General features: G+C 40.8%; 3 protein-coding genes across 7 annotated transcripts; 2 read left to right on the top strand and 1 right to left on the bottom strand.

Moving 5' to 3' along the window:
* Nucleotides 1-38: 38 nt before the first annotated feature.
* On the bottom strand, nt 39-6,449 carry zgc:158263 (ceramide kinase family protein). 2 transcript variants are annotated; one of them, XM_046057048.1, is made up of 13 exons: nt 6,048-6,449; nt 4,807-4,902; nt 4,456-4,593; nt 4,218-4,346; nt 3,962-4,025; nt 3,707-3,852; nt 3,545-3,619; nt 3,273-3,425; nt 2,894-2,999; nt 1,823-1,926; nt 1,439-1,635; nt 1,046-1,353; nt 39-847 (listed from the first exon to the last, which is right to left on the bottom strand). In XM_046057048.1, exons 1-13 carry the CDS (start codon nt 6,169-6,171, stop codon nt 730-732), a joined length of 1,758 nt encoding a protein of 585 aa, XP_045913004.1. In that variant the 5' UTR covers nt 6,172-6,449; the 3' UTR covers nt 39-729. The 2 variants fall into 2 exon arrangements, with proteins under 2 accessions (XP_045913004.1, XP_045913005.1); XM_046057049.1 differs by lacking the exon at nt 4,807-4,902.
* A 1,575-nt stretch (nt 6,450-8,024) lies between these two features.
* On the top strand, nt 8,025-10,718 carry naa10 (N-alpha-acetyltransferase 10, NatA catalytic subuni). 2 transcript variants are annotated; one of them, XM_046056183.1, is made up of 8 exons: nt 8,025-8,211; nt 8,373-8,471; nt 8,588-8,646; nt 8,728-8,773; nt 8,894-9,009; nt 9,130-9,174; nt 9,931-10,015; nt 10,162-10,718. In XM_046056183.1, exons 1-8 carry the CDS (start codon nt 8,191-8,193, stop codon nt 10,342-10,344), a joined length of 654 nt encoding a protein of 217 aa, XP_045912139.1. In that variant the 5' UTR covers nt 8,025-8,190; the 3' UTR covers nt 10,345-10,718. The 2 variants fall into 2 exon arrangements, with proteins under 2 accessions (XP_045912139.1, XP_045912138.1); XM_046056182.1 differs by having other exon boundaries at nt 8,026-8,211; nt 10,153-10,718.
* A 1,215-nt stretch (nt 10,719-11,933) lies between these two features.
* On the top strand, nt 11,934-21,254 carry arhgap4b (Rho GTPase activating protein 4b). 3 transcript variants are annotated; one of them, XM_046056179.1, is made up of 22 exons: nt 11,934-12,213; nt 13,703-13,792; nt 13,993-14,164; nt 14,296-14,458; nt 14,703-14,765; nt 14,853-14,981; nt 15,069-15,197; nt 15,506-15,727; nt 15,823-15,924; nt 16,519-16,692; nt 16,823-16,907; nt 17,156-17,177; nt 17,303-17,402; nt 17,560-17,620; nt 18,008-18,085; nt 18,215-18,343; nt 18,431-18,536; nt 19,109-19,336; nt 19,422-19,477; nt 19,574-19,805; nt 19,889-19,934; nt 20,505-21,254. In XM_046056179.1, the coding sequence occupies exons 2-22, from the start codon at nt 13,726-13,728 to the stop codon at nt 20,679-20,681; spliced, it is 2,541 nt and encodes an 846-aa protein (XP_045912135.1). In that variant the 5' UTR covers nt 11,934-12,213; nt 13,703-13,725; the 3' UTR covers nt 20,682-21,254. The 3 variants fall into 3 exon arrangements, with proteins under 3 accessions (XP_045912135.1, XP_045912137.1, XP_045912134.1); XM_046056181.1 differs by having other exon boundaries at nt 17,150-17,177; nt 19,574-19,772; XM_046056178.1 differs by having other exon boundaries at nt 11,935-12,213; nt 17,150-17,177.
* Nucleotides 21,255-22,856: the final 1,602 nt, after the last annotated feature.

The following is a 22,856-nucleotide window of genomic DNA, read 5'->3' as shown; positions in this document are numbered from 1 at the left end:
GGGGGGGGGGGGGGGGGGGGGGGGTGATTGAGTTCCATTTATCTGCTCTGTCTGAAAATGCTGATTGTGCAAAACCTGTTTTCATAAATTTAGCCGAGCAGTTACCTCTGACCGGTCCGCTGGTCTACCTAGCATTGTCCCTGCAGAATGACACATTTTTTAAGTGCTAGTGGTACAATGTCATGAATTCACTTATACACCAGGTAAATATCTGCAAAACAAAGAAAACTGTCGAAGGTCAATAAATTACTCTTTTGAATGATGGTAGCTCCTTGTTTTTTGAAGAATGTTCACAGATTGTTTGTAAAGAGTGTATTTTTATTGCATTAAGATGCAATTCTTTTTTCTTTTCACTTCTGTTGACATTCCCCATTATTTCATTCCCTGGGAGCTCAAGTGAAATTAAATAAAAATGTGCAGACCAAAAACTACATACAAACCCTGTATACAAGTTGTTTGTGCAGAAAAGAATGCATTAACGGTAAGTGTATAATTGAACAAGTTTTTCATATTGTTTTTAGGAGCAGTATTCAACAAACACATACTCCTTTAGTATTAAATAGTTTTATTTTCATTATTGCAATGAGAAAACTTGTCAAAGTGCCTGAAATATTGGTCTTTTTGGCCCTGACAGACAGCAAGGCCGGCTAGCTTTTCTTTCCATAAATGTGCAAATTTGCCTTGTCTTACAAACATTCCGATCATCACTTTTCTCTAGTCATCCACAATTTAGGGACGACTATTTGTGTAGGATGTCCTCTCTCTCTCATTTGCCTCATCACTGTTGTGCACGACTGCACCATCCTCGATGCCCCTGGCATACAGACGCACCAACTGGCCATGAATCCTATGAGAAGAAGCCAACACTGTTAAAAACTGTGCCACTGAGAAATACTCACCCATTGCCACCTGTGCACTAGTTTGTTTTATGTGAAGGAGCTGTGTTACAATTAAATCTTAACCTGACATATGATAATAGTGGGAGAATAATACAGTGCCGTCTGAGAATACACACAGCACAACATAGATGGTTGTACTCTCTCACCTGCAGAGGACCTCGGTTAAAGTCAGAATCTCTCCGTCACAGTTCCACACCGACACTGCAGGAGCTTTGCTGCAGCACAGACCACACAGGAAGGAGGTGGTTTTCTGCTCGTTTGTTATCTCTCGCCTTGTGCCTCTCTGTGCCAGGTGCTGTTGAGATCCACTCCTGCTTACAGTCTCGACACAGTCTTCGTCATCTAGGCCAACACTCGTCCCTCCAATCTCTTCATATCCTTCCTCCTCTTTGCCAGAGGGGATAGAGAAACGGACGGCCTTCACACGGTGGACCTCCACAAATGGCAGGTCAAACTAAGAAAGGTGTGGTAGAGAAACTGGGTCAAGCTGTGGTTAAACTTGTTAGTCTGGCTTTGTTTTAATGTGAAAGTGCACATACCTGGTCCTGTGTGCTCGTGTGCCTGTAGAGGAATTTGAGGAATCCAAGAGGGTTTGTGTCCCATACCAGGATGAGGTCCCCTGTTCCGTCTGCCAGGTGGGCAGAGGGAGAGAGGCCCAGAGGACTCTTGGGACACGAGCTGGACATACAAGTGAGAGACACACACCTGAACCTGCCCTCCACAGTCACCCACTCACCTGGAGAGACAGAGATTCACATTGCTCAACCTGACGAAGGGTTGGAATAGGACTTAGCTTAGTTTTAAGCCCAAAAGGCTGCTTTAAGTATTCATAATTTGTGTTAAATGGGCTAAAATACACAAAAAAAACAAACAGAGGACTTTCATGTGAGTCTATGTTATTACCTTCTGAGTCACTATATTACCTTCTGAGTCACTACTGAACTGGCTGAAGTGGGAACTGTACAGGGAGCCTGAATCTGAAGAGCTGGGGAAAAGTCTTTCTGTGCTTCTGGAGCACACACTGCACCTTAACACACACACACACACACACACACACACACACACACACACACACACAAGCATCACAAAATAATTAAACTCTGGTTGGAAGTCTGTGGAATAACAACCTCCTCGATCTTGACACCCATTCATACGAGCATAATAAACGATTTGCTGACAGCCAGAGGCAGCTGCCTCAGACAACGTCCCAGGCATTGTACGCTCTAACAGGAGACCAAGGCTCAACTTTCATCTAGATCAAGTTCCTCTTGCCGTGGTTCCTTACCTCCTTAAAGGTGCACCCAACACCTGAGTCTCTGCTGCAGGTGGTAGCGGTTACAGTGATCTCAAACAGTGAATTTGAACCATTTCACTAGTGCTTGAATAATAATGATGCTACTCCCGGGGACACTTTCTCTCTGTCTCATTAAATGGGTCCTTAGCTTAGATCAGGAGGCGGACTCACAGAAAAGTAGGGCGTAAGACTAGTCACCAGAAAATGTAACTGGCTTTCATCACTTAAAAAAGTTCAGACGTTACTGTGGGCTTCTTCCAACACTGCGAACTTGTACCCATGTTTTATTGTCATTAGTCTTGTTATCCAGGATGAGTCCAATTGGCCTTAAACAACTGGGGCTCATGGAGAGACGCTACATAAAACATCATTATTGCGGTGTTGTTTATGTGAGTTTTGTTTCACCTCGCATAGCTGAGTCACAATCAGACAATGCTGGAAACTGAAGTAATAAACAGTGATCCTAAATGATGCAATCATCCATGTGTCACAGTAAAGTACAGAAAAAAGTACATGCAAATAGAAAATACTAGGTACGTGACAAATAACATTATAAAAATAGAGAAGTAGAGAATTTTTATGGGACCATGATCTGGCGTGCACACTGTGATCATCTTTCTTTTTCTTGAAATTTCAGTTTTGTGTTTATTATTAATTGCACTCTTCTTTATGTAATTTCTTGTCAGTAGTGGTGTTTTACCCTGAGAGGCAACGCGTTCTGTCTCTAGGGTTGGAGAGCACTGGGTCTGCTGGTAGATACTGAACTATGCCTGCATAGCTTCTGTTGCTCAGGTACACCATTGTGCCTGGAGAAAAGGAAAGCAATTAGGTTATCAGAAAACACACAACACTACATACATGCACAACGTTTTTATAAAGAGCATTATGCATGTAAGTGTGGTTTTGTACATAAAATGTTTTTAAAAGAGCAAATGGATAACATGATATTTTTTCATCCTGTTATGTTACGTTATGAGTACCAGTTTCTCACTTTAAGATAAATATAAACACAGATTATCTCACACCATCTAATTCGGCACCCGTCATTTGTCTTCTCTAAATGACTCATTAGTCCACACCTGAATAGTCATATCGGAGAGGTCCCATCCAGCGGTGTTTTTCACTCTCAGCCAGTACGTCCCCATAGAAGCCATAGCCCAACAGAGACACAGAGTAGCGTACCAGAGCAGAAGCTTGATGGACTGAACACACGTCCAAAGGCTGAGAATCTCCTGCAATGTATTGTGGGAAATAAGAAGGGCCATACAGGCTAAACTATGGAGCTCAGAGTTGACGAAATTCTTCAGGTATTTTAAGATGGTGATTTGAAAGAGTGAAAATCCTTCCTCACCAACGATTATGTGCAAAGCTGAAGTAACAGGGTCAATCACTCCTACTGTGGCGTAACACACACAGTCTGTAGAACCTACAAGACAAGGCAAGGCAACGTGATGTATGTGCCGGTGCTATGAAACTCCATCCGTTTATGCATACTTAATAACAGTGTAATTACCTGCAGGGATGATGCCAATATGAAGGGGACAAGGCTGTAACGTGACAGCGGGATCGTTCTCACAAAGGCCTGCCTCTTGTTGTGTCCGCCCAATCAAACCGTGAAGTATTTCGCTGAACATGCCATCCCCGCCCACACAGACCACACTGTTATAAACAAACACAAGGGTTTCTGTTAGGGGAGCACCTCCCTTTGCTTAGCTGTTACAATGCTGTCACACCACAGTGCAAACAATGCAGTGTTGATAGCTCTTACCCGTCAAAGCCTGTCAGGTCTTTCTTCAGGAGGTGGTCTCTGGCCTGGTTTGCACATGCAGTCACTAAACAATAAATGTTATCATTACATATCATCTGCAAATCACTTTCATTCATTATGTCTTAAATTAAGTAGGTTGGTCTGAGGCCATCTATGAGACAAAATTCTTCACCTAAAGGAGCCTCTGCATCAGCATCGAATTAAGCTTTTCTCAAAACGGATAAAGGCAGTATTACTCAGTTTTATTGTTTCTCACCTATCACATGAGAGCTGATACCAGCCAGCTCAAACAGAGGGGCAACCAGAGAATGGTAGATCTTTCTTCCTTTCTTCTTCCCTCCAAATGGGTTGATAAACACCAGCAGCCTGTGCGGACGCAACGGACCTGAAAGATAGTTTCAGAATATTACAGGTTGTTGAGAGCCTGAAGGATCTGAAAATAATAAATGCTTAATAGCTATAATATCAGATTAACGCCATGTCTAGTTCCTTACTGTGAGTTTTGAGAGCAGTTCTTAGGTGTTTCGTCCACTGGTCTCTGAGGACCCGACTGGGGCAGCTGAACTGGGTCCGGCCCAGTCTCCATAGTAACCCGTAAGAGCCCCCACTGCTGGTGCGCTTTACATAGAAAACTGGTAGTGGATAGATAGATAAAAAAAAAAAAACATGCTGTAAAACCACAATATGGACTGTTGCAATGTGGAGGTTTAAAGGCAGATATACTCGCTACACTGTAAAGAATTATGTGCCGTGCACTTCTATGTAAATTCTAATATTGTTCAGTTACAATGGATGTGCAATGCTTCTGTGTTTGTATTATTTACTTAAGGCCCAAGAGAACCCACCTGTGAAATCTTTATCTGTGTCTTCAACTGACTTCTGGGGCAGGATCTCCACCCGGCCCTCCTCCACTCCAACCACCTCTGCCACAGGTACTGAAACTTTAATTACACAGACAAACACGCACAGCGCAAACTTCAGTGGACAAGCTTCTGTGCATGCAATGAATATAATATTTGAACCACTAGAAAGCCCGTTGACCTTCCTCACAGCAGATATTTTATTTCATTTCATTCTCGTAGCATTTGGTGCACAGGTGTACCTAATGGAATTAATAATGGTTGCAACCCATCAACGCCAGGTCTTTTTGACATGTCATGCTAAATAAAGCACAGGTGTTAATAACTGATGATGACTGAATTATATTTAGCTGCTTGAGTTTTACAGGTCCTGGTACTGTGAATACTGGCCCACTGTCCCTTTGTCATGGGTTAGTGGGACACAACGTTGATGACATTAGTAACAATGTGCTTTTCCTACTATGACAAGTCAAAATGTCTGCTGTGTAAGAGGCCTATTATGCATGCTGGCTCACTAGTAGCCAACATCTGTTAATGATAAGTCAAAAGGTCTATTAATGACAGTTTTGGAGCTTAGGCTTTACAGTCACTGACTATAAGAGTGATTTATACAGCTTGTGTAAAACATCATTGCGTCTTCTTTTGGGTCAATATCTTTTTGGTGCAAATGTCAAAGACAACATACTGTATATTGTGTTCAAATTTATGTTCATTATGTTGTTTGTTCGGGGGTGGGTGGCCAGAGAGACAGAGGCAGTTTGGTGTTATAATATATATATAATAGCCCCTGACCTATCACCAGTGAGTTCTCTAGAGCCAGTGTTTTCAGTCAACTGTCTCAGCAGGTTGCGATTCATGTTAGTGCTGTTTAACTTGTTCTACATGCTTTCTGCAAACAGCTATAGAGTGACACTAAAATAGCAAATTAAAAACCTCCCTCTCAGTAATTATATGTAATTATTGTTTTGTTCATGGTGTTTCTAGGCTACTTCTAACGAATAAATAGGCTACTGTCTTGTTTGTCAGTAGCCCTGTCTGCAATATCATGTCAGATAAGAAACTTGTTGTGGTTTTAAACAAATGTGTTATTCAGCATCAACATGACTGAGAAAGTATTTTCTTATTCCTTAGTGCATGCATTATTACATCTATTATGTATTGTGCTGATCTAAAACCATTTCTCTATCGGAGATCGGCTTATTTTCACACAGTAAAGAGTCACCAACCTGTTTTCTTGTCGCGATTCTTCTTATCTACCTCGGTCCAGTTGAAATGCCAGCCTGTCAGGACTGCCCGGTATCTTTTTTTCCCGACCCACAAACTTGACTCCAGCTTCAGGTCTGTCTCCATCTGGAAAAGCGCTCCAGTCACAGTGTCGCTCTTTCCCGTTTCAAAAAAAAACTTTTATGACCACATTTTACACCCCTAATTCACCTCTGAGAAATGGCAGCCATCTCGCCATCATTCAACAAACAACCACAGTCCTTATCTCCCATGTTAACGTTTTCATCTTCCTGTGAATGAACCTGAAGATCTTTCCTGGAGACACGTTTAGGCCATTATTCATGTGAAATGTTGAAGACATCGCCTCACCCAGGATTTTATTCTAAAAATATCCGTTTCCTCCACAGTCCCTCCCTGGTGTCACCTGCTGTATTTGCATGTTGCACTGCTGATTGGATGCCAGTAGTTTACCTGTAGTTTAGGCAATTACTATGGCAACACAAATAATTTGGTGATTGAAAATGGATTAGACCATGTCACAGTAAAGTACAAAATGCATAGTTTAACTAATAGCCTACCAGCAGGGGGGGTAAGTAATTGGTAAAGCGAGACATTAAAATAACAAGCTCACCTGTGAAAACCAAATATAACTCTTAAGTGGAAAACGAAAATACCTTATTCTTATTTGGTGTGTGCGCGCGCGAGTGTATGTGTGTGTGTGTGTGAGAGAGAGAGAGAGTCACACAGAGAGAGAGAGAGTATTGTCATTTGCAAACTAATAATGACAAAGCTCTTTTTAACTTCCATTTCTCAGACTTTTGCATTTCAAGTGGATACTTGTGTAACATATATTTTTGCTTTATTTTTTCCAAAATGAGAAACAACTGAATAAACATTCAAAGAGTGAGTGAAAACACAAGAACAGAAATAAACAGGGACATGGCAACAAAGCTCTATAACACCAACCTGTCACCCTGAGCCCTCTTAAACCCCCCGAACATTTTTCAGGGATTGTGAAATGTTACAAAAGTGTAAAATGTACATTGTGTTATAATTTAAACATATGTGTGTTGAAGCCCAACCTTCCATATGCCGATATTTTTATATTTTTAACGACTTTATATATAAGACATTTAGGGGAATTGTAAAAAATTTAAATTATATTTGCATGACCACATATTTTGAATATTCAACATTAGGGCCTGAAGGTGCTTGGTCTCACCTATGTAAAAAAGTAAGGAAAGTAAGGAAAATTGTCAGCATTCAGAGTCATGAACTTTCTCCCAAGGACTTGTGACTAGACTTCAGACTTAACTTTGATTTACCCCCCAAAATATTTTCTAAATAACACCAAACAGTATAGTCAGTATATCAATTCAGCATTATTTTGGAGCTGCAGTACTTTATGGATAGATTGACTTGTGCAGGGGTCTGGGGAAAAATGAACTTTTTGACCCAAATCCCATCCTCTGCATTGTATCCTTTGTCTTCCCATCAAGTACAGACTACAAAACAGATTATACATGGCACTTCATTATATGCCCAGAAACCAGTGCTCTTATACTAGAATAACACTGCCAATAGCCCCATGCAGGTTTGTTGTTAAAATGTGTTTGTGGTATTTTCATTAAATGCAGCTTTTTACAACTTCTATTTAGGAATGCAGATCATGAGCACAACATAGCCTAAATTGAATAATCAATTAAGGGCTTATAACTAGATCTGAACAATGGACCTGGGGTTTTTGGGGCCTCTGGGTCTGGTATTCCAGCCTTGTTAGAACTGCCCAGCATGATGCTTCCTATAGTTGTGTAAAGTTTGCGACAATAGTCAACAACATAACATCTGAGTTCTTATCGACGTGAGGGCATTTTTCAGAATAAAATAATTTATGGAATGTTTTTTGTGCTTCATTCAACGGCTCCGGCTTTTACTGTGAAGGCCCAGCGCACACAGTGACCGGAAATGCTTGTCGTTATTGTGGCACGCTCCTTCCTCCCCTCCCTTCCTTGCTAGCAAGTCGACTTAGCTAGCTAGCGAGACAACCTGTTTAAACCTTATAGTGTAATTATTATGAATTGATTGATCAGCGTAGTGTATTTGAGTTCTGTCTCCAAAGTCCGGATAACAAGCCAAACCAGCAAAATGAACATACGAAACGCAAGGGTAAGTTCGCTGAAGTCCTGTCGACAGCCACGCTGTTTCTACTAACTGGTAGCTAAGCTAACGTTAGTTACAATGTTACTCGTTAGCTGACCAAAAATTTCCGATTAAAGGGTTAGCATCGTGTAATGCACCTTTCTGACGCTCAGGTTTCTTTCTTTCAGCCGGAGGACCTTATGAACATGCAGCACTGTAACCTGCTGTGCCTTCCTGAAAATTATCAGATGAAATACTATTTCTATCACGGATTGTCCTGGCCTCAGGTGATTCACAGTTTCCTACTTCTCCTGGTACTGCTAACTCCACTGCTCCTGATCATCTGGATCCTTCCAGTGCAAACGTTTGTTTGATGCTCGTCGCCTGTTTTCATCTTTTTCAGCTCTCATACATTGCTGAGGACGAAAATGGCAAGATTGTGGGATATGTGCTGGCAAAGATGTGAGTATCTGTGATTACGTTTTGTTTTACCTAACATCAATTGGACGTAACTAAACCTAACCTATTGTGGGACCTTATTAGGGAGGAGGACCCAGATGATGTACCCCATGGACACATCACATCCCTGGTGAGTCAGATCGTTAGACATGTCATACAATCTCCTCCATTATTTATATTTTGTGTTTTATTACTGATATTCATGGCTGACTTCTCTGTGGCAATAAAAACCCTTGTCTCTGTGTTCCAGGCGGTGAAGCGCTCCCACAGACGTCTTGGCCTGGCCCAGAAGCTGATGGACCAGGCCAGCCGGGCCATGATAGAAAACTTCAATGCTAAATATGTCTCACTTCATGTTCGCAAAAGGTACTATGCACTGTGTGTTTGCGCGCAGTGAACTTGGTTTGTACTGTTCCCTGTTTGGTCCTATGTGTCTCAGCACTCCTGTTTGTAAGGGACTTACCAGTCTTTTCCCCCCCACTGCAGCAACCGAGCAGCCCTGCACCTGTACTCCAACACACTCAAATTCCAGTAAGTTTATTTTTTTGGCAACATTACTTCAGTGTTTTTATTGTAATGCATGTGATTCTTGGGTATTCTTACACAGTTAGCTTGGTTGTAACCCAAATGCTGAGGTCATGAGTAGAGCTAGACTTGGGCTGGACTGATATTGTATTATTCAAATGTTTTTACAGAGTTTATCGAAACATTTACGTATTATACATCATACAGTACATGATTTGAGACAGTCCAAAGAGGTTGAGGCACTAACAGTAAAATATCGTAAATCTGAGAGATAAAGCTGTGCTGCTCAGTAGGACCTTTATGAATACATTCCTCGCTTCCATAAGTTTGAGAGTTCAAGAAGGGAATATAGTGATTGTTTTGTTTTTTAAGTTCTTGATTTGGAGGTACTGTACCTGGGGGAAAAAGTCAGATAGTGGAATGCTAAATCCTCTGACCATCTGGGTGAAAGACATGAAAATATTGTCTTTGAGCTACATGTTCATCTTGCAGTTGCAGTTAAATACCATCAGAGACTCAAATTTGTTGGGTTGGCAGTTATTGTTAGCGGATATTTTCCAGTATTGGCCTCAAAAATCCATTGGTGGGGAATCGTTAATAAATTTATTTATTTGGTCAAAACTTTGTCAAATTTGAATAAATGTCAGATAAAACTCCTCCAAGGTAGCTAAAACCCACAAATTCCCATTGTAAAGATACAATGTATATGTCCTCAATGGCAGCTGAATGTAACTGATGTGTTATATTGTTGTTCCTCCACAGGATTAGTGAGGTAGAGCCTAAATACTATGCAGATGGGGAGGATGCCTATGCCATGAAGAGAGACCTGGCCCACATGGCCGATGAGGTGACTTAATTCTCTACGCTGTTGGCGCTAGATTTACATGATTTTTCACAAGCTCCATGTCACCCCAGGGGACGTGTAACGCACTGAACTCTGATGAGCAGATTCTGATTGCGAATGTGTGGTGTTTCTGTGTGTGGGTCCCACAGCTGAGGAAGCCCGGGGTGCGAGTTTCGGGTCAGGAGGCCCCGTCTGGCCAGAGCCCGTCAGGGTCTGGCGACCAGGAGAGAGAGAGCGAGAGAGACAGCGGAGGAGAGAGCAAAGAGCTGAGTGAAGTCAGCGAGGCAACAGAAAGCACAGACGTTAAAGATTCTTCTTCTGATTCACAATGACACTGCAGTCGTAGACATTTTTAAATTCATCCCTCCCTTCCTATTTTTATCAATATTTGACAATATCTCTGGCTTTACAAACTGTGACTGTCTGTGCGTGAAAGCCGTTCCCTCATTTCAAATCTTAAATCTTGCTTTTCACTGCAACAATGAACAAAAAGTGTTGGATAATGACATGGATCGGGGTGATCTAAATGAACCTAAAATGAATAACTGGTCTCCTTGTTTTCATTGGATTGCTGTTGTCATTACCAAACGTGGCCCAAAGTTCTGTGAGATTTACAGAATTGAAAGCAGCCCCTGCTTTTCAAGTTGTTTCAGTCTGGTCTCTTAATATTTAACAGAATTACTGCAAATAAATCTTTCAAATAATACCTCTGGTATTGCACTTATTTCATTAGGTGATCAAAAGCAGCTTAGTAGTCTATTTCTGAGTGTAGACTACATTACAGTTCTCCATGGCCACTATGTAGTAAGTTAAATGTGTATATTTATTTAGTTAATGCAGTGCTTAATTGTAAACTCATTGTGAAGCCTGTATAATAATACCATCTACACAGACAGTCACAGATGTTACTTCTCTTGGACACAATCATATGAGGTACACCAGTTCCATAATCAAGGTTCCTATTGATGGTGGAAAGACCCTACAGTTTGTGTAGGATTTCCTACTTTGGTGACCCCTAGTGGCAGCATAAAAAAATCACTGAGGCAGTCAGCATTGCACACTGTTACCCTACAATAAATCTGACCCTTGGACACAAATGAACCAGCTGAATACAACAGACTGTTCCAGTTTTCACTAGGGTTGTTGCATTTTTTTTACAAATAAAAACGTATGACATAATAATGCTACATTTAGGGAATTTAAGATAATTGAAAAGCATTATACTCAACAAAAAGTCGAGTCGAGGAAAGACTACAATGAATGTGTGACCTTAAACCCTCCTTGTTTACATCTGACCATCTATCAAACGGCATCTTTTGTCAGGCTAGCCAAAAAATGTCAGTTAAGACTGTTTTTTTGTGCTGATAAAGCATCATCATTCTATTGTGATAGAGGAAGGAAACAGGAGTGACAGAGAAGTATGTGACAGATAACGACAAACACTATGCACACTGGTCTCTCAGAACGTTTAGCTGTTTGTGACAAATTGTAAAATAGCTCAGTTTCACACCTTCGTACCATTTTACACTTCCAGTTAGAGGTGAGAGAAAACCATAACACTGCTGCCGTTCAAAACAAGTTATTTACAGACATCCGTTATATGAGTTATGATTTAATGGGAGCAAAGGTTTTACAGGGGTACATGTAGTGAAAGTCACTGGGGACTTTCACTGAAATCAAATATCATTTTCTTGGTGGTCATACAGAATGGAAGCTGATTGTGGAGTACAGACTTGTGCCAAGAATACCCCAGAGTATTCAGGGTTGTTTTTTAATGTTTATTTATTTTATTTTTTTTCACTATAGCAGCTGATTTCACTTAGTAGCCTGTCAATAACCAGTGCAGAGGGACTAATCAGTGAAAACAGCTGGTGTTTGATTAGACTAAAAGCCTTGTGTGGAGTTCAAGAGGCAAGCATGAAAGAGGGACTCGAAAAGGTTTTCACTCATTTCACTTGCACAATCCCACACTGACGCCTCAAACTGAATGTGTCAGTGAGATGACGGGTGAGAGAGAGTGCAGAAGAGCAGTGTGTGTGTGTGAGAGAGAAAGAGAGTCAGATGAGTTCCACTCCACCCACATCTATCCGTGTCCAATGTGAGGGGGAGGTGAAACAGTTGAGGGCTTACTGCACTATTAACTGGCATTTTTTAGTTGCCTCAGTCTGGAGAAGAGACTAGTCAAGGCTGCTCATCATCAGGTAGGACTGTTTTATTTTTTTGGGAGGGGGATGCATTAAACTTTTATTGATTTTTATTTACTGACATATCTCCCCAAAACAGAATATTTTGCCAGTTTAGGTCTAATAAACACATCCTTGTACTGCAAAGTAAGTGCTGTTATAGAGGATTGCTCTCCTAGATTATTTCAGTTAGGCTATGTTATTGTTGGCTACAGACGTAGCCCTCAGGCCATTAACGTTTCATAAGCTCGCTACGTGTCTGTACTTGTGAAAACCTAAATTGAGACTCACAGAATCACCATAATAGCAACTGAAAACCCCATTGCATTAAGGTTAAGACTAGCTTTAATAAAATATTACCGCATATTGTGACGACAGGAGGGGGTGATTCACTGCTGATCACATAGAGAAAGAATGAAAGGGCTAATGGAAAAGGGTGACACAGGCTGGAAAAACACTCTACAGCAGGGTTTGGGTCTGCTGTAGTGCAGCAGGCTCATTTTTAGTAGGCCAGTTGGTAAATGCTAAAGAGAGTGCTGATGAGTGATGTTTGACTTTTGTAGAAAGGGGAAGTCAAGGGGGGAAAGAGAGAATGTGTGTGTGGCGGTTGTGTACAAATGGTCATAATCCAGCAAGAAAACATGCTACTCTTCCCCTTTCTGATAAGCACTAAATGTCAGCCTGATAAGTGAGATCTTGCAAAAAACCTGTGGCTAAATAGTTTATTTTTGATTCCTCACAGGCCCGTCAGATTACCACGTGTTCAAATTAATGTCATGCATTGAGATTCTCCATTCATACACTCTTCTGCACCACTGCATCTATAGTCCGCTGAGAACAGGCCGAGATATTTATAGCCGTGTTAGTTTCTGTCGCACAACTTAATAAATATGGGTTTCTCAGATTGTGACAACTGCTTATTTTGATGTTTCTCCTATATGAAGCCTAGTTGCAGTCAGATACAGTTCTTAGTCTAAACTGGAATATACTTTTTATAAAGATTCTCAGTCATCATGTTAATGAGATATCTGGAAATATGAAGCAAAAAGCAGCTGGATTTGCTGTTTTATTCTTGATAAAGAATTTACTACAAATGCAGTGAACATGAGTGTCATTGACATACTACCTGTAGTCTTTGGAGCAAACATCCTCACAGGGTTGGAAGCCTTGTGCTTCACCCTATTTTTAGGGCAGCAAAGATGTTGATAGAGATATATTTGCACCTAATGCAATTCTGCAGTGTGGCCGGTGCAGCAGGCAGCACATGCCAACTGGTTTTCTAGTTGCCTGCTGCTCAGCACAGGGTGACCAGTTTCAAGAGATGTGTTACAGTAAGCTGAACATGCTCTTTTCACTCTTTCTATGGCAAGAGGAAGTTAGTGTGGTATGCAGAGGGGGTGTTTTCAGCGCTGTAAATGTTTGCAGAGATGCATGCTTGGATGCAGCAGGCTGTAGGCCTTTTCATACTACATGGTGAGATAATAAAACATTCACTTGTTTTATCCAGAATTCCACCCAGTTGGAGCAACAATGACTTCCTATGTAAAACTCCGGAAGGAGAAGATTGCTATGGTGGACTATGACACCCAAATCAAAGGTAAAATTATTACTTTCATCTACCAGGTTCTAACAACCGTTCACTCTTTATCATACCCCATCTTGACCGTGATCAACATGTGTTTTGTGAGGGGGGATGTGAAATCCGTTACTCACCCACCACAAGACTTTCAGAATAAGTCACATCTCTTGTGTTTCTTTCTCTTTGCCTTGTCTGTTATTTTTTTTTCTCCCCTTCAGAGGTGCGTTGCCAGCTTGTAGACCAGCTGAAGGTGTTGGACCTGCAACTTGAGCAGAAGAGCCAGCAGTTGCAGGACCTGACAGACTACCTGCGACGACGGGGTGAGATTGAAAGCGAGTACTCCCGCTCCCTTGACAAACTCGCTGAAAGGTTCTCTTCCAGGATCAAGAGGTAAAGCCGGTCCTGCCTTTGACAGTGCACATTATGTACTAACTCGCAGTTCATTTGAGGACACTGTTGTGAGGCACACCTGACTGTATCTTACACATTTTTTGTTCCTTCCCTTCTTTCCATATACTCAGGAAGGAGCCCAGTAGTCACTCTGTGGCCCAGGTCTGGTTAGCTCTGCTGTCCCAGACCCGTGAAGAAAGTAGGGACCACAATAGATTTAGTGAGGGCTGCAACAACGTCCTCATCCAGCCCCTCACACACTGCCTGGAGTACACACAACGCCTTGCCAAGAAGGTACTGCAGAGCACTGGCATCCACCAAACACAAGCATAGTCTTTTAGTACGCCTTAGGGACAAGTCTGCACCTGTATAGTGCAATTTACCCGACTATAGCATTGCTGCTACTTTCCTTTTCTGATCTTCACCCCTGTATTTCTCTGTAACTCTTGACATAAAAAAAAATGTTGTGGCTCACTGTGTTCCTTCCGTATTATGCCATTTCACTTTGTGGTATTTTGTCTCTGCGCTGTGTTTCCAGAGTAAAGACATCTGTATTCAGCTACAAGATGGACTACTCAAGGTTACCACAGAGCTGCAGACCGTAAGTGAGAAACCAACAACCCAAAAAACATTTTCCGTTTCCAAAAACAAACAAAAGGAAAACATTGCTTTATCTTTTTGTGCGCAGGCATGGCGGACATACTACCAGTACCACTCAGACTATGTGAGTGCAGAGGGGAAGCTGAAGGAGGCAGAGAAACAGGAGGAAAAGCAGAAGCAGAGTGCTGCTAAAAAACTGGAGAGGTTGATAGAAAAAGTAAATCATCTTTTATGTAGTATTGTGAACATACATGTCTATATATGTCTATTTCACCTCTTACTGATAATTGATCATGTGCCATAGAGACAAAGTAAAGTCCAAGACATCTACCTGAAGTGCAGCAAAGCCCGAAACGATTACCTCCTAAACTTGGCTGCAGCCAATGCCTCCATGGAGAAGTACTACCTCCAAGACATCTCTACTCTCATAGATGTGAGTGCATCAGCTCACACTGTGTGTGCTGTCATTTCCTTTCAACATATACAAACACTTTGTATTACACAAGGCAACTTCTGGGGCCATTCAGACCACGTGGACCAATCGGGAATGAGATTCATCAGTTTTTTAAAATTTTTTATTTATTTTAGTTCTGGCCTACTAATACCTTCCTACTACCAGTTTTTAATCTTTTAAAACATCAAAACATTAGAGCTATTTTGTCAGAGTTATCATAATGTTTAAGGAAGTCACCTTGATCTAAGAGTACACAAATTATATACAGGTGATATTGTCTCCCTCAGTGTGCAGATGTAGGGTACCACCTCTCTTTGGGCCGGGTGATGCAGGCCTACCTGTCCACTCGGTGGCAAACCCAGCAGAACCTGAGCACAGGGCTGCAGCAGCTTCAAGGCACCGTGTCTGGACTGGACCAGAGCCAGGACAGAGATACCCTCCTGAAGGATCACTATAACACCTTCTGTATGCCCCTTCACTTCCCCTATCAGCCCCACGATGGAGACCAGGTGGGTGGGTGGGGGTGTGTGTGTGTGTGTGTGTGTGTGTGTGTTCATTCAGTGGATTATTCAGCTTCAACTATAGACTCTCTCGTGTCTGTCAGGTCTCCGAGGTCAGTGCAGAGTGTGAAGTAAGATGTGATCTGGACACCAGATTCAAACAGATACAAACCCGACTGAAAGCTGTCTCCCAGGAAATGGAGGAGGTACAGTACAACACACATGACACCTAACAATCACCTCACCACAGCTCAGGGGCACAGTTCATTCAAGGCTGTAAATAAAAGCTGTTTCCTGCTTACTTAACCATATTATTATTATTATTATACTGAAGTATGGGGAAAGTGTCAAACTCAGGAAACGGAGCTCAAGCAAGTTAGTGAAGGCAAGCTTGTAAAACATGTGAGGAGGAGGGAAACAACAAAAATATTAAAATGACTTAAACTTTGGCCAGTGTCCATTCAGGCCAGTTAATAGCAAGAATGTGACTTATTAAAAATTTTATTTTTACTCAACAAGTCAAGATTGATCATCACATTTACCCCCTTATTTGCTCTGTTGTTCTGGTGTTTTCACCAGGCACTTGAATGCAATATAATAGCAATTACATTGTCAGTTCACCTCAGACTTGTTACCATAATATTCATTTGTACCAGTGTCGAGGCATTGTCTCACACACACGCACAGCCGTCAACTTAATCTGTTTCGTCATCTTAATTACGGACAGTGAAATGACCGTAATGAAATGCAGTTTTGCCAAAGCGTACTATTCCATTGTCATCTCTGCCACTGTCACACAGGCTAGTAAGAGCATGTCAGCATCCCAGTCTTCCCTGCTGGAGAGTATCGGTGATGATGACCTGGAACCCGGCAACAGTTTGTCTCAGGACGGCAGCACTGAGAACCTGGCAGTCAAGCCCAGTGTGGCCCGCCGCAGGTCCAACGTGCAGGAAATAGAAAACCTCTACTTTACTGTGAGTTTGTTTCTAATGTCAGCACAGATGCACAGATTTTATTTATGTTTTGGTAAACGGTGTGGATGAAAAAAACCACAGTGGTGAGAGCATGATAATGACCTCAAATCACATGTGAATTGTTTTACAGAGAGTGAAAGAATACCTTGTAGGGAGCTCCCTTGTATCTAAACTGCAAGCCAAACATGACCTACTTAAAGTGGCTATGGAAAAAGGTATCACTTCTGCATTATTCACAGAACAATACCATCAGCCAAACTGCTGAGCCACTGTGTAATTTAACCAGTCGGTGCATTGTTGGTTTCCAGTAAATGTTCCTTTTTTTTTATTTTTTATTTCTTTTTCTTTTTTTTTTAAACCTGCAAGTAATGTATAAAATGTTCATTTATTCTGATGTATTTATCTGGCTGGTTCAAATTTAAGCTATATCTTTTTCTTGTGCTTTTCTTCCATCGAGCTGAAGCATCAAATGGAGATCAGCCTAGGTACGGATATAAATGCTCTTCTGGAGTCATTAAGCTCTTGGTTTAATTGTTGAATACTTATTCTCTGATTGTAACAACATGGAGTTGACTGTGTCTTCACAATATGACTCAATCTGGCTCGGCAGATACAATGGAAAGTATATGCGTATCAAGAAGAATCCCTCAAGTGCCAATTTTATGCACAACCACAAACTTTTCAATGGAGACATGCTGTCCTTCATACAGGTAGTTACCATCATGATTATACCATTTCACTGTTTCCTCTTTCAGCATTTCTCTCTTATGATATATTTAGTCTGTTTCCAGTACATCAGTTAGCAGTAATGTATTTCTATGTATGACTTTCTGTTCAGAAACTGATCACTAAATTTGTTTCACTCAGGCATCGGGGCAACAGATTCCAATTGTTGTGCAAAGCTGCATTTGCTTTATCAACCTCAATGGTGAGTCTTCAACTGAAGGAACAGTAAAACAGCAGCTGCACATTTGCTCTAATGCAAAAGATATTTTTAACATTTCTTTTCAAAAAGACAGTAAGACTTTAAGTCCCCCTGTGATGATTATTAAAAAGTCACTGTGGCAGACTTCAGTGTCCTCCTCTCCTGCCACTGACCTGATGGGGCAACACTGTCATGAATGTGGCTGATAGCAACAAACAGACTGCGCCAATATTTACAGTCACAACGTCTGCTAGAAGTATAATTTTGAAGATGCTTTAATGGCCTAAACATTCTACACATAATGGCTTTAAATGTAGTTTTGCTTTGGATCTAAAAGGTCTCCACTAGTCTTATCCACTGAGGAATTATGATAATCTGTCTGTACATCAGGTCTCCACCATGAAGGGATTTTTAGAGTGCCGGGGTCTCAGATGGAGGTCAACAACCTGAGGGATGCGTTTGAACGAGGTAGGCCTGTATGTTTTTGTTTGTGTGTGCATGTGTGTTGGCATGACCCATATTTATCCTTCCAGAGGAGTTCCCCTGAGTGTGTAGCATTAATAATGTTGGGCAGTGTGCTGTGGGCTTCCCCTGCAGGAGAGGACCCACTGGCTGAGCGGAGATACGACCTGGACTCTGTTGCTGGAGTGCTGAAGCTGTACTTCAGAAGTCTGGAGAATCCCCTCTTCCCCATCAACAGCACCAGTCAACTCCTGGAGCATAACCGTACGTGTGTGTGTGGTAAGAGGGTGGTCATTTGTTGAAATGTCAAATGAGTGGACAATTTATCTTTCTTTTGTCACTTTTTCTCAGAAATAAAGAACGAGGCGGAGAAAGCCGCTCAGCTCAAAATGGTCATCTCTTCCTACCCTGAGCCCGTCATCGTTGTCATGAGATACCTCTTTGCATTTCTTCATCAGTGAGTCTTGACTGTCATTGCTACCTTCCCCCTTTCAGGATATATATCTACAAAAGAATCGCATAAAACAATCATTCACAGGAAACCAAAATGTTTTTTTCAAGGAAGAGGAAGGACCCAGTTAGCTGATATTCAGCTCATTTTCAGGGGAAGCTTCTAATATTGCCTTTGAGACAGACACAGGAAGGTGACTTAACGTGATGTTTTTACAAAAGACAAATTTGGGGAAAAACTGTGTTTTTTTTGTTTTTATTTTATTTAGAATCACAAATGTCACTTTGGATAAAAGCGTCTGCCAAATGAGTAAATGAATACAGCAAAATGATGACACATTAAATAATGACTTGGCAGATAATGGAGATGGGGACAGAAATAAAATGGCCAAAGGACAAAAGATTTATACTCAGAACATTATGTGTAAAGTGCAAAAAAACTGAAACAAACCAAACTAAAGAGAGGGGGATGACCATACAAAACAATCTGAAATGTATTCTATGTGCCTCAACATTTCATTTTTGCCTCCCTTTCTCAGTCATTTTATAATGTTGTGTTTCTCTGCTCCCTGCCTCCAGTGTGTCTCAGTACAGTGACGAGAACATGATGCAGCCTTACAACCTGGCTGTGTGTTTTGGCCCCAGCCTAGTAAGGGGGTCTCAGGATGACGATGTCGTCACCCTGCAGCCTCAGATCAACGACCTGGTGAAGAACATCATCCTCCAGCACGAAAGCATCTTCCCCAGCCAGAGCACAGTACAAGGACCGGTGTATGAGAAATGCATGACACTGGACCAGGATGACTGGTAAGAGAAAAGATGTTCATACACATAACATGGATACAGTGTATGGTGGAATGATTTGATGATCTGGCGGGTGTTTTCTTCACAGTGAGCCTATCCCTGAAGAAGGGGATGCAGAAGCAGAGTACACCCTTGGTAAAGATGGTAAGTTCATGTGTGTAGCCTATCTTAGGTTATCACTAAGGCTGTGACTGTGTCTCTGAATAGGATAAAATAATGCCTCAATGTGATTTGCTGCAGAGTTTGAAACCGGATCCTCAGCGTTTAACAGCACCAGTTCCTGTGCAGTGGCAACACAGAGAAAAGCAGAACGTCCTAGAGCCAATAGCAGCGGTTCCATTGACCAACGCAGGTTGACAGCTGGACCAGCAGGGGGAGGCATCTCTTCGGGTGGAAAGTTTTTGCTGCAGATTCCTGTAGGGCCACAGTGCAAGCCAAGGCGGGTCCCCTCTCCTAGCAATGTGTGCAGAATGTAAGTACCACTGCAGCAGCTGACTATTTGTTTTCATGAGGAATAACTACTCTGTGTTTTCTGATCATGTTTTTTGCATACAGATCGCATCACTCATCTTCTGAGGATCTTGGTGTTAACATAGACAAGGTCTGTGTTGTTTCTCATTTTGTTTTAAGTTACTAGTTCCTCTATGTGACAAGGCACCCTTTTTTTATTAAGGGTTTGTAAGTTGTAACTAATGGCTTTCACAATTAATGACTATCACTTTCTAGTAAGTCATCAGTTTTAAATGTTGTAATTTAAATGTTGCTAAGATTTTGGTCCAGATGTTCTTTGGCACTTTTCCAGGGTAAAGGGGTGAACCATCCTTTCGAGAGATTTCCCTGATGAATGAAAAAGCTAAAAAGACAAATCAAGTTTTACACTGGAGGAGGATAACACCAGACAAAGAATTTTCAAAACCTGGCCACCCAAAAGTAGTTAATTAAGAAACTGAATTACAGAGCATTTAGTAAATTAATTATTCAAATTTAGAAAGTGATTGGTTATAACTTACAAACCGTTTATAAAAGAAAGCGGAACCAAATTACAAATGATATTAATAATAATAGTACGTTGAACATTATCAGAACCTGTCGAGCAGAAGGGAATGCAGAGAACAAAGACAGCTTTGTCTTTGTTCTCTCTCTCATCGCCATTGTTTATTGAATCTCGCAGGAGGTTTGTCGCCAGATGGACTCGGTCTTCAAGGAGCTCCTCATGCGGCAAACTGTGCAGGATCCCTCCTCCACCGCCTCCTCTCCCTCTGCCCAAGTTGCCCAAAAGAAAGGGAGGCAGAATGTACGCAGGGGGAGAGGAGCAGGTCTCTTCAAAGCAGCAGATCCACTGGACTGAGAGGACTGGCATCAGATGACCTAAAAAGAGAGAGATGATACTAATGAAAACTGAGGTGTAGGGTGACGTGCTCTGACAGTAGCTTTCAGCACATCTATTTCTAGAGAACTGAGATCACTGACCCAGTCACTTCTCTGGAGGTCCCCATGATTGGTCCGGGCTGCTTTCCACAGGGTGGCACTCTACTCAGAAGCTTTTGTTCATGTTTTAGCAGAACCCTGCCGTTACTGCAGACCTTCACTGCAATGTGGAAACTGTGGATTACTTGAAATGCACAGATGTGTTTGTGTACAGCTGAATCTGGTTATGCACATAATGACTTTATCAGTGTCTGTGTTGATATTCAACGGTTTCCAGTTTAAGCCAAATTTCTCAGTGATTTTTAGTCAGTACATGCATCATTATTCATCAAATGCCTGTTAACAAAATGAAATGGAGTCACATGGTTGATAAGAAAACTGTGAATACTGTAGCTGCAAGGAAATTGTATATATTCATTATTTGTAACTTGGTTACACATGATTTGTCTGTAAATTTCTGCTATATGCCAAATAAATATTTTATCTATTCTAACTGCTTTTTTGTTTTGTTTTAATATGAGGACTGAAATGTGGGACATATAATTTGCTTTTCTGTTGCTTTACTTTAAGCCTTATAAGTTATTGTGAGTAGGTTTAAAAGTTAAAGTAGAAATATTAAGATATTTATGATTTCCATTTATATTAAGAGTGAAATAAACCAAAGGCTTTTTAGAAATGGCTTTATTATGGTCACCAAATGATTAAAATCAAACCACACTATGCATTACAAAAACGATAAAGCATATAGGACTGTAAGAAATCAACACAGTTTAGCAACAGACCTTTCTTACAACTGAAATTTTGACTTCCATAGCAGGAAAAACACAACTGTAACTAATTATATCTAATTAATGGTAGCTCTTTTCCATTTCAGTGTCAGTAACCCTTCAAAATGAGTCAGCATGCACAGCGACAGGCCTTGTTTGAACCTGGAGCACCTAAATGGAATGAATCCATAATTTTTTATTGTCAGTAATAACTTTTGCTGCTTTGACATGTCAATGTCTTCTGTGAAAAAGGTGTATTGACATGGGAGGCAGTTTGACAGCTTTCTGTGTTCTTAAGGATGCATTTTCCTTTTTAAACAGAGTCTCTCAGCCAGTAGCTACACATTTAGGCACGGAAAACCTTCCAGATAAAAATGAATAAATAAAATGGTGCAAATATTTATTAAAGCTGAATTATTTGAATGTAAGAATAACTATTTTGTCTTGTAACGAAAATGCCAGAAGGAAGACCCACATGTTTGATTGCTTGAGGTAAAAATTGTTGAGATATTTTCTGGTTATGATTTGAACAAGATTAAAGGCTTTGTTAAATTCACATTAATACATGTGCAATTTGCCAGTAATTATTTTAGTAGTATAGATAAGCTTTTAATATAATTATCTTTACGTCTTTAAAACACAAGGATGTAGTACAGTGGTTTAATCAGCCAAATGTTCTCAAATTAAAGTATAAAAGTAAATTACTCATCAGACACTGTTATATTATCATATAGGGTTATTATTACTAATTACTTAATTAAAACTAAGCATTCTAATGTTTTAGCTAGTTGAATATTTTATGTACTGTTGTTGGGCAGTGTGTCATGTTTTAAATGACTATAAAATCAGAAATCTGCAGTAAATTGTATGATTGTCAGATAAATGTAGCAGACCAGTCTGATCAGCTGCAGCGTCCGATGAAAATCGGATATCCAATCCACAAATCAGGTGCGGTTTAATCATAGGCCAGTTAAAGACTTTTGTGAAGGCTTGCTCCTTGCAGCACAAATAAAATTTTTTGGACCATTGATTTATAAAGAGACAACAAATGTGAATGTCTTAAAATAGCATAAAACACCCTGTTAACAATGCAAATTTGAACATTATTAACAGAAAAAAGTGGTAACGCATCAAATTTGGGTGCTACCACATCATCAGTTTCTGAGGGTAAACCAATACAGTGATAGCAAGAATTAAAATAATTGCATACAGTGAGGTTAAGAAGTAATATTGATTGAATTGGGCATAAGAAATCATATTGATTAATTAACAGATATTGATTACTTACTAAAAATTAGCTTGTATAAAATATCATACATGACATATTC

Source organism: Micropterus dolomieu, linkage group LG08 (genome assembly GCF_021292245.1).
Source record: "Micropterus dolomieu isolate WLL.071019.BEF.003 ecotype Adirondacks linkage group LG08, ASM2129224v1, whole genome shotgun sequence".
Taxonomy (NCBI): Eukaryota; Metazoa; Chordata; class Actinopteri; order Centrarchiformes; family Centrarchidae; genus Micropterus; species Micropterus dolomieu.
The sequence above is the reverse complement of the archived record's forward strand: the minus strand, read 5'-3'. Positions and strand labels throughout refer to the sequence as shown.